This window comes from Trichosurus vulpecula, chromosome 4 (genome assembly GCF_011100635.1).
Source record: "Trichosurus vulpecula isolate mTriVul1 chromosome 4, mTriVul1.pri, whole genome shotgun sequence".
NCBI classification, from domain to species: Eukaryota; Metazoa; Chordata; class Mammalia; order Diprotodontia; family Phalangeridae; genus Trichosurus; species Trichosurus vulpecula.
This window is the reverse complement of record NC_050576.1, coordinates 161,180,739-161,191,300: the sequence shown is the minus strand read 5'-3', so window position 1 is coordinate 161,191,300 and position 10,562 is coordinate 161,180,739. Positions and strand designations below refer to the sequence as shown.

Genomic DNA, 10,562 nt, shown 5'->3' with positions numbered 1-10,562 from the left:
TGCCTTGATTTTTCTGTAGCACTAGTGGGAGGAATTCCTGCCTCCTAGAGAGGAAAGAATAGTTGGGGGAAAGCAAAATTCCTGCCTTTATTAGATCTTCATTGGCTTAAGAGAAAACCTGTAGAATAACTTAATAAATTAGTTTGAAACAGGAGGTCATTGTTTAGTCTTTTCAGTTGTGTCCAACTCTTCATGACCCCTTTTTGGGGGGTTTTCTTGGCAGAGATACTGGAGTGGTTTGCCATTTCCTTCTCCAGTTCATTTTACGGATGAGAAACTGAGGCGAAACAGGGTGAAGTGACTCATCCAGAGTCACACAGCAAATAAGTGTCTGAGGTCAGATTTGAACTCAGGAAGATGAGTCTTCCTGACTCCAGGCCTAGTGCTCTATCCACTGAACCACCTAGCTGTCCAAAACAAAAGGGAGGAGGGGCTCTCGAAGCTGACAGAAGTTTCCTCATCAGGACCTGAGAAGGCAAAGTCTTAACTTTGGGCTTTCCTTAAATATCCCCCTAGTGACCTTTCTATCTTAGCTGGAAGAAACATGTCATAACCTCTCAGTCTGACTTTCCTCACTTGTAAGATGAGAACATTACACTCCATGATCTCTAAGGGCTGGTCCAGCCCTAAACCTATGAGCCTAATTGAAGTCCAAACAGTTCTAATTTCACTGCTTTGGCTGGGTTGCCATCCTCCCCCTCCTAACATGGGCTGCCATAGTGACCCACTTATCTGTGAGTGCTAAAGTTAGCCCTGTCCCCAAAGTAAGATGTGGCAGTGTAAGGCTGAGGTATTGATGTGTGTCTGTGTGGAGAGGAGACAGGAACAGGGGGAGTGGTGTTTTAAGACTCTGGTCCATTTGCAAAAAATGATTTGAGAGAGGGAATTGGAACGGAGTAGATCATTGTATTATTTTTCTGTTCCTTCCTTTTTTAAAAAGCCTACTTGCTCAGTTCAAACCATTAGAAAACTCTGAAGCACAAAATCCACGCCTGTGTGTTTGGGGTACAGAACCTCCAATGGCAACGAGGAGAATGTTCATCCCTGAGAAGCTTTTTCCCTCACCCACTTCTATCCCTCTCCCTCAACATACAGCAAGAGACTACAGCATGGTGAAAAAATAAGTATATATTTCATCTTCACCCTTCTAGGAACCCAAAGATTGGGGGCTAGGCTTCTTAAGGCTTTGATCCTGGTATAAGTCTCACATACCCAACCCAAATACTAGGAAAGAATGGGGGTGAGGTGGGGAGAAAGGGATTCAAGAAGGTCAATATGAAGGTTGGAAGTTAGGTGCCCCATCCCCCTTTCATGATTAACTGGTTCTCCTGCTGTCCCGTTGCCCAGGGGAGCCCTGAAGAGACTGAGGTTTGAAGGTTCTGTTAAAAAAAGGAAAGGAATCAGGGATATTGGCATTAAAATGAAGGCCAGGGCCCAGAAACAGAGGAAGAGGAGGCATGATGTCCTCTCTTCTTTCTTCCAAGGTATATCCTTGTTTTCACCCTAGTGTGGTACAGGGAGGAGGATCTGGAAATGCACCTGTGAGGAGGTAAGGACCTCAGTTGATTGGTTCATACTCTGAGTAGCGCCTATGTCGTATTAGTAGAAGGCTCAGGCCACCTCCTACTAGCAGAAGTGCAGGGAGTCCCATAACCACTGCCATGATTCCTAGGACCAGAGGTGAGAAGGAATCCATTGTGGGGATTCCTATGCCCAAGACAGCTGACCTAGAAGATGGGGAAGGAAGAGAGAAAGAAAGCTTTGGGTTTATCCCTTGTTTCTACATCAACCCCCATACCCTCCCTTCACTACCCACCTACCCAATTGAGAATTCCCTTTCCCTCCCCTAAGTTCCCCCTCTCACCAACTGAGGTAGCGCTGGTCCTCGTAGGCAGGACCAGTAGAGTCTCCAAATGTCAGGTTGAAGGTGCAGAAGTTAACGGAGGGGCCGAAGAAGGCTCTGACAATAGGTAACTGGGGAAGTAGGGTAGACAAGGTGGGAGCAGGAGGTGATACTCGGCAAGGCAGGGCTGTTTTCCAAGCTGGTTGCTTCTGTGAGAAGGCTATTGGCCGCCACTGTAAGAAGCCTTCTGGTGGGGAACGCCACAGTAGCTGATCCAACTGAAGGGAAAGAGTTGTGGGGTAGAAGGGGAAAAAGTATAGATCTGAAAAGAGACTCCTGTCATTTACCCCTCTAAAATCTCCCCCCTCCACACCTCCATGCACCCCCTATTCCATCTACTATCCTCTAAGTACTTATCAGTAGTACAAAGGGTAAGGAATTAATAAGTGACGTTTATAGAGCATTTTAAGGTTTTGAAAAGTACTTTACAGACATTACCTCATTTGAGAGAAAAAGATGTCTCTGCAATGTTGAAAAAGCTGTTGATTACTCTCTCTTCTTGGATTTTCATGATATTGTCTATTTTTCTTAGTTTCCTTTGCTTGTGATCTCATTTGCTTCCATGGGTTCGACTACCATCTCAATAGAAATGGCTCCCCCATCTACATATTTCTTTCCTGAGCCCTAGTCCTGAATCTCCAACTGCTTCATAGTTGTCTTTACCTGGATGTACCACAAGCATTTTAAACTCAACGTATCCAAAGCTGAACTAACTTCCCTATTTCTGTCAAGAGTACCACTATTCTTTCATGCACTCAGGTTTGCAACCTAGGGGTCATTCGTTATTGACTTTTCACTTTCACTCATTTCCCAGAGAAAAGGGGAGAAGTCAGGAGACATAATAAGAATAGCTAACATTTCCATAGCGCTACGCACCAAGCACTTTATAATCATTACTTCATTTGATCCTGACAACCACCCTTCGGAGGTGGGGGTCATTATTATGATCCCTTTTGCACAGATGGGGAAACTGAAGGAAACAGAGGTTAAGTGACTTGTCCGGGGTTACACAACTAGCAAGTGTTGGAGGATGGATGTGAACTCACGTCTTCCTGACTCCAAGCCTAGCATTCTATCTACTACGCTGCCAAGCCGCCTCTAACAAGGGTTCAAGTCTTCGATCTGCTATTAGTTGTGTGATTCAAACCAAGTCATTTAAATCGCTCTGAGATGAAGTTTCCTTATTGATTTATTAAATGAAGATAATACTCTGTGAGGTCTGTTTGAAAATGCTTTGTAAATTGGAAAGGGCTAGGCAGGTTATATGATTTATGATTCTAAAGTCTAGTTAGTTCCTTCATCTCACCTTTGGCAACCATCCCCCTAGGCTCCCATGTCTCCATCCCCTCAATGAAGCCTCACCTGGAAGACTGAAGGGCAATATTCATCATCAATGGAATCCAGCTTCTTCAGCTGGGGACACTCTGAATCCAAAGCTGGGGTTGCCACCTCCAGCCCAAAAAGGGAGTGGTTCCCCTGTGGGACAACCCCAGACAGAACCACTTCTAGCTGGGAGGTATCTGCTGTATGCAAGAGTCGAGGCAGATGGTCTGGACGACCTGAACTGGAGAAAGCTTGAACCTGGAATTGGGGGGTGGTAGGGGAGGGAAGGAGATTCAGTAAAAAAGAAGCTGAAAGAATTGGGTGAAGACAGACAAGGTACAAAGATTCCCTTCCTCCCTGCTCCCCCACCTCTAACTATAGTGCTGCTGTCCATCTACTGAAGTCATAGATGGCAAGAAACCTCTCCCTGACCTGGTAGACTCCATTTCTAGTTCCTTGGCCCTTATCCCTTACCTTGAAAGCCAGGCTGCCATTGCTGAAGGCCCCCGAGGGATCCTTTGAAGGACAACCTTGGAGTGTTGCACTCAGCTTAGTGGGGTCTAGTGTGCTGTTGATATCGTCCCAGGAGAAGTTGGCCAGCAGGTAGGGTGGGTAAGGCTTTCCTGGGGACCCATCCTTTACTTCTGAACTGTTGGTACTGTCAAACTCAAACAGCTAACAGAGAGGGAAAGGAACAGGAGGCTGAGTTTTCATGCGTGGATCCTGCTCACTCTTAAATTACTATTTTCTGGCCTCCTAGCAATCAGCCCCTACCCTCCCAGATTGCAGATTTTCACCCGATCCCTGAGCCATCCCACCAATTTTCAGTTTAAACCCTCAAGCTGAAAGCTTTTCCTCCATCTCCTTACCCTGGGGAAGATGAGGGCTGAGGAAAATCGAACACTCTCAGCAGGGAGCACAGCCAGGCAGCTCCAGTTGACGCTGAGGACACTGTGAGGAGTGTCTGTGGCCACAAAAAGCACGGCTGGGGGTCCCAGGCTGCTCCAGAGGTAGTGAATTGTAGAGTTGGCTCCCACGGCCCGGATGTGCAACAGGTTTTGCGGGAGGGCTGTCCGCCATGGGATAACCTCTAGGGACACCTGGACCAAGGGGTCGGAGGTCGAGACAGCATTTAACGTACCTGATTTTACGGTCAGAGCCAGGGGGGGCGGGGGGGGGGGGGGAAGGGGATTGGGCAGAGGTAAGGATACTAAGGATTAAGAGAAGCGGGGGTTGGGAAAGACACTGGGGAAATGAGCTAGAGCTTACTGGGAACGGTGGGGGAGAGAGGAAGGCTTTCTCGGAAAGAAGTAGGGGGTCTCTAAGGCAGTGGGGCCGAGGCTATGCAGGGGTGGAGGATGGGAGCAAGAGAAAATGCTGAAGCAGCTGGTAGGTCTAAACCCCGCTCCCCGCCGCCGGAGAACCGAGGCCAAGAGAGTTGGGCTGGCCAGCCCCCAACACTGGCCGAAGACCAACGCCTGCTCCTTCGCGGTCACTCAGAGTTGAGTCACTACCCTCGGGCAGGCAGTCCTCAAGCTTCCCCGGCCAAGAGCCCCTTCCTCCCCGAGACCTCGCCAGCCCCTTCCCCTTGCATTGATTCGTTCCCCCCTCTCCCGGGCGCCTCCCGAATCTCCGCGCTCCCGGCGCCGCTCACCCGGCGGGTCTGGTCCCCAAGCAAGCCGGCGGGGGCTCGGAGAAGCAGCAGGCACTGGAGGAGGAGCAGAGAGCGGCGGGAGGCAGGGACCCTCCGGGCCTGGGGGCGCTCCCAGAACATGCTGCCCGCCGCAGCCGCAGCCGCCGGGGCTCAGAGCTAGGAAGAAGTTCACGTCACGTGACAGCGCCGGCTGCCGCTGGAGCCCTTTAAAGGGCGGAAGCTTTGGCTGCCTCTTAAAGGGGCCGCCTGTCTCCCTTTGCATCGATCCCCCGCAGAGGGATAGGGAAGTTTGGGATTGGGGCAGGGGTGGGGAACCTGCGGCCTACCCCTCCTGCTTTTCGTGTTAGAACCCCTGAATGGTGACAGAACCGCACCCTCCCCCCCTCAATTTGGAATGAGCCTGTGCAAAGGCAGCTGTCCTTTCGTACTCTTTCATGACCCTATTTGGGGGTTTCTTGGTAAAGATGCCCCAGTGGTTTGCCGGTTCCTTCTCCAGCTCATTTTACTGATTGAGGAAATTGAAGCAAGCAGGGTTAAGTGACTTGCCTAAGGTCACACAGCTCGCTAGTGTCTGAGGTTGAATTTGAACTCAGGTCTTCTCAGGCCCAGTGTTCTATCCACTGCCCACCCAGCTGGAAAAAAAAACCTGAGAAGAAATGGGAAATGAGGGGAACTCCCTGGCCAAACAGTGAATATTAGGTTCCTGTTGTGGGCGAAGGCACCATGGCACTCATCATCTTTGCCCCCAAACCCACCCCTCATTTTCTAACTTCCTCTATTCTTTGGAGGGCATCAGTGCCCAACCTCTGAATTTGAATGAGCATTCACTCAGCGCCTATATGCGATGAGCAGTGGGGGTGGGGGTGGAATACAAAAAGAGGCAAAAGGCAGTCTCTGCCCTCAGGAAGCTTGCAATCTAATGGGGGAGACACTAAGCAAATAACTACGTACAAACAAGCTATATACTAGTGTCAACCTGAAAGTTTGGTTTAAGGAGGCAACAAGCTAGGTGATAGAAAATTTTATATTACTTATTCATTTATTCCCTTTGTTGTACCAGAAGCGAGCGAGACACACCACAGAGTATAAGTTTTAAGTGGAGAATTTATTAGCCGGTGGCCATTGGGGTACGGCACCACAAATCAATGGTGATGTGTTGGGGTGATGGCTTGGCTTATATAGGATATGGGGGTACAGAGTGGGGGGGGGAACAGGAACAAAGGTCCTGGCTGATCAAAAGATTCAGTCAGGTTATTGTACTAGTGGGATAATCTCATTTACATTCCTTGGTGGAGTCAAAGAGCCCCAGGGATATCTGCTAGAAAGGGTCTGCCAGGTTATCCTTCAGTGGGATGGTCCTATCTATTGACATTCCTTGGTGGAGTCATGGAGTCCCAGGAGGTTTGCTAAATGCCAAAGATATCTGAGTCCATTCTTTCTGGGAGTGCCTGTCAGTAGCTAGGGGTTTCTCAGGGGTTCCTAATTTTTCCTGTATTACATTCCCCACTTTTTTTTTTCCATGGGGGGTTTCAAATCCTTGAAAAAGGAACGACCTGATGGGGCATAGCAATAAAATTAGGAAGGCAACTGAAAGTTTCGCCTAAAGACCAAATAAAGGTATGGAAAAAAAAAAAAACTATCTTCCACAGGGGTGAAGTTCTAAAATCCCTATCTGGTGGAGTCAGGTTTTCTCTTTTCTGTATTTGGACATCCCCAGGGATGGGCAGAAATTGTAAACTAATTGTAAGTAAGCAGAGGGAACATGATAAAAATTCAGGAAAACAGTCTTGGCAACACAAGGACTCAGAAGGGAATAAAAAAGCAGGTCTTTGCTCAGGTTCTGGTTTCAGATCCCATGAGAAAGCCATCCGCATCCGGCGCTGTCCCTCTCAGGCTCTTGGAACCGTAGGGCAAGGTCTCCTATAGGCCCAGATGTCCACTCCTCACACGGGGTTCCCAGAACACATGTCATTTGATGATTAAGAAAAGAAACACAACATAGGCCCCAGCCACGCAGGGCTAAGTTCAAACAAATACAAGAAGTAGTTCAGTATCCCAGCCACACAGGGCTGAGTCCAAACAATTACAATAAAGTTTTTCCCATAATTCACAAACTGCACAATTACATTGGGTCAGGTACAGACCAATTACTTAGATGACTCACAATAGAGGGGGAGATTTGCATGCCACATGTTTTACATTCATAAACTGGATAACAAGAAAACTTAAACCTGAACCATACAAAGTAATGCAATCATTATTAACAATTGTATATGACATCATAAACTTTTAGCCATGCCATGTCTGTTTGATGGCATTTACAAATAGTCCACAAACCATTCTTAACAAAGCCAAAAATGTTCCTGATTCAATTCCAGCAATTAATTGCATATTTTGTATACAAAGTAACTTTAAATTACAGTCACAATGTTCATTTAAAGCAGTATTTTTAAAATCCCAGATGCCTGATTGTAGTTATCTGGTCCCTTGATAGTAAAAGAGAGTTCTGCTTCTCTGGTTCAGATCTAGAAATTCTCAGACAATTTTAACTTACTATAACTTACAGATACTTTACAAAGGGGATATATTTTCACTTGTACCACTATCTTATACAATTTTCTTGTGTTAGCATCCAAATTTAAGATCTTATTACCAAAACACACTTATCAGCTCGAATTTCCAGAATTGATAAATTTTTAGAGCCAATCATACACATCTGTACATATTCTTAGGGGAATCAATCTGATCCTATTGCCTTTTTCAAAATTCGCTATCCCTTCCTTTTATTAGACATTGATCACATTACATCTTTGCCTTATTTGCTTTGCCTAATCATTTTCCCCTTTTGGAGGATGTTATCCCTATATTATTTCAATGTTTTATTTGGTCACGAACATAAGTTAAAATTGTAAGCTATTCATACCTGTATCCTATTATAATAACTCAGAGATATTTCAATATTCATCTATCTATTACCTAACAGATTTAGCATAGTGCTTACAAAACTTCTTGATAATTTAAATTTGCTATGAAAGAAACGAGGGACTATGTCATATATGTCAACAGAAGGAAAGAACTTCCTTAGCTCTGTTTGATTCCAGGCATGAGTCATATCTGATAGCCAATCTTATAGTCACAGGTGCTGAAAGCAGGGCTTAGGAGTAACCAGGTGGGGACTTTCCTTTTCAGAAAGGAAATAGCAGAATTGGGAAATAGAGTCAGGAAGATCCTACCTAGGCTGTGACCAAGGTCATCTTCACGACTGTTTCCAGGCAGACCCACCTTAAAAATTCTCAACTTGTAATGCCTGCCATGCCATTACTGGCTTCATGTGACCTAGTCCTGTAATCAGAGCTTAAGACAATATTAAATTGTAGTCCCATAAAATCTTAAATAGCAACTAAATATCCTTCAGATAAGACTGCCCAAATTTTATTGAGCTAATAATTATCAAATCAAGCTACACAACTTTTCCATCTTCTAAATATTTCCTCACACTCATCTCCAACTTACTTTGACCATCTGAAACTATCATTCTCGGGACAGGAGAGGCTTAGCTAACTCCCATTTGTCCCCAAACTTTCTTACCTACCTTTCCTATTTTCCCTCAACCTTAATTTACCTTTCCAAATCTTTCAAACCCATTACTCAGTCTTCCTCTGGTTGGAGGCTTCTTGACCCCTACCGTCCTCTTATTGCTGCCCCTCCCCTTTCCTTCCCTTCTGACAGGTGGGCTAAGGTGAAATTATTTTCTTCTTATCTAAACTAAGGGCAGGGAGGAGTAAGGAATTCAGACTGTCATTTCGAACCTCCTTACTCAAAAAAAAAAAAACCTTGAATAAGACATTAAATGGGCCTTCAACCCCCCTCCCAAGGCTTCTATAGATAAGCATTAATTCTAATAATTCTAATAAGGTTCTCACCCAGAAACTCTGAGAACTCACAATAGGTTTGAACTGCAACCAATTGGCTTACAGGTGGAAATTCAGCAGGCCTTCTAAAACTATACAAAAAGATTTTACAGGACATTTTTCAAAAGTATTTTCCCTTCTTAAAGCAAAATAACCTTTAAACATTTGGATTCATTCACAAATTAGTCCATAAACCTCCAGATTAACATACATAAATACATCTTTAGATGATACAGGCTTGAAAATCATACCCCTATATTTTTCAAGGTATTATAACAACTCAATTTTTTGTTATTACAGAATTTCTAGATATCACAAAATCCTTTAGTCAAAAAGATGTTGTAATGGACCCAATTAAATTAGCTTTTATTACAATAACAAAGTTTACCAGGACTTTTAAAAGCTTTGTCTATAGGAATCCCTCTACCCTGAAAACTTTCACAAGATTGAATATCTAAACTTCCTCGGTTCAGTTAACAACCTCAATTTCTTAATTAAGTACAATTCTTAATCTAACAACATCCAGATTATAAGAGAAATTATTCTCTAACAGCACAGGTAATGCGATGTTAACCAATTTGTATACAATAACAAACTTAGAAATGAGTACACCCCAAGCAATTATTGATGAGGGCACAGTCTCTGGGAACCCCTTGAACCCTTGAACTCTCCTTGAATCTTCCCACTCGACCTGGCCTTGGCCTGAGGCTATAATCATTAAGCCCAAATGGTAGGCATTGCCCAGGACTTGCCCAGTCCTCTATTGTCCAGCTGTTTCCCACCCTTAATCCTGTTTCCCATCCTTAAACCTGATCAAAATATCTATACCCTAGCTCCACTACCCCAGCCCTTTATGGTCTGTCATTTCCATATAGCCTTCAGCTATTTCCCCCACCCTGGAGTCTGACCTCATCCCAGTCCCTTCAAGCTCCTCCTTAGACTCCTCCTTAAGTCCCTCCCTAGACCCCTCCTCTGGTCACCCCAGACCACCCCTCAATCCCTCCCACAATCTTTGTGTATATAATCTCCATCTTGCCTCCATGAAGGTGGTCAGATCCAATCTAGCTCAGATTGGTCTGGCCCGCTTTCCTTACAGGCGTCGCAAGGGGTGGGATGTCTTGGGGCAGGCCTGTTTGGCTAACTCTTAATAAACTTTATCTTTTCCCTTGGCTGAGAAAGCTTGAATCGAATTCTTTCGGCAGGACCCGGTGTGTTGGTACTTTGGGGTGTCGAGCACCTCTCAGCCCAAACCCTCATTAATTATCATGTATTTAAAACTTGAAACAGATTCCAATTAATTACCAATCTAGTGATCATAACTGAGTTAGATAAGCAAATCAAATCTGATTCATAACCACTAGTGGTAACATTTTAATTTCTAAGGCCCAATACCCTCTGCATTGGAAAAGAAAAGGTTACTGTTTATGAAACCACATTTTAACAAAATAGTTGATTCATAACAAGAACAATTTCAACTGAACTTCCAGACAAAACTTGGAGGTAATAAATTCTTAGGTTACAGCAACTGTCCATCTTCTTAACCTAATTCAACTCTAACAAAATAATTTTATATTATAGAAATGTAACGATGCCCTAAACGTTATTATGTATGTAAAATCTGAACTACTCATTTCAGTCTAGGTAGATACATTTCTGAACCAAATATGACAGTTTAAAATTACCAACTTTTCATCATATCCTTTAAAAGCACCCAATTCACATATATCAAACTCAAATTAAAATACAGTATAATTTTAGAAATACAGAAACA

At 44.5% G+C, this 10,562-nt stretch overlaps 1 protein-coding gene across 2 annotated transcripts; it reads right to left on the bottom strand.

Moving 5' to 3' along the window:
- Positions 1-1,108: 1,108 nt before the first annotated feature.
- LOC118848928 (glycosylated lysosomal membrane protein) lies at positions 1,109-5,060 on the bottom strand. Of its 2 annotated transcripts, XM_036757974.1 has the most exons (7): positions 4,881-5,058; positions 4,096-4,326; positions 3,701-3,901; positions 3,266-3,484; positions 1,865-2,121; positions 1,540-1,727; positions 1,109-1,379 (listed from the first exon to the last, which is right to left on the bottom strand). In XM_036757974.1, exons 1-6 carry the CDS (start codon positions 4,998-5,000, stop codon positions 1,559-1,561), a joined length of 1,197 nt encoding a protein of 398 aa, XP_036613869.1. In that variant the 5' UTR covers positions 5,001-5,058; the 3' UTR covers positions 1,109-1,379; positions 1,540-1,558. The 2 variants fall into 2 exon arrangements, with proteins under 2 accessions (XP_036613869.1, XP_036613868.1); XM_036757973.1 differs by having other exon boundaries at positions 1,109-1,727; positions 4,881-5,060.
- Positions 5,061-10,562: the final 5,502 nt, after the last annotated feature.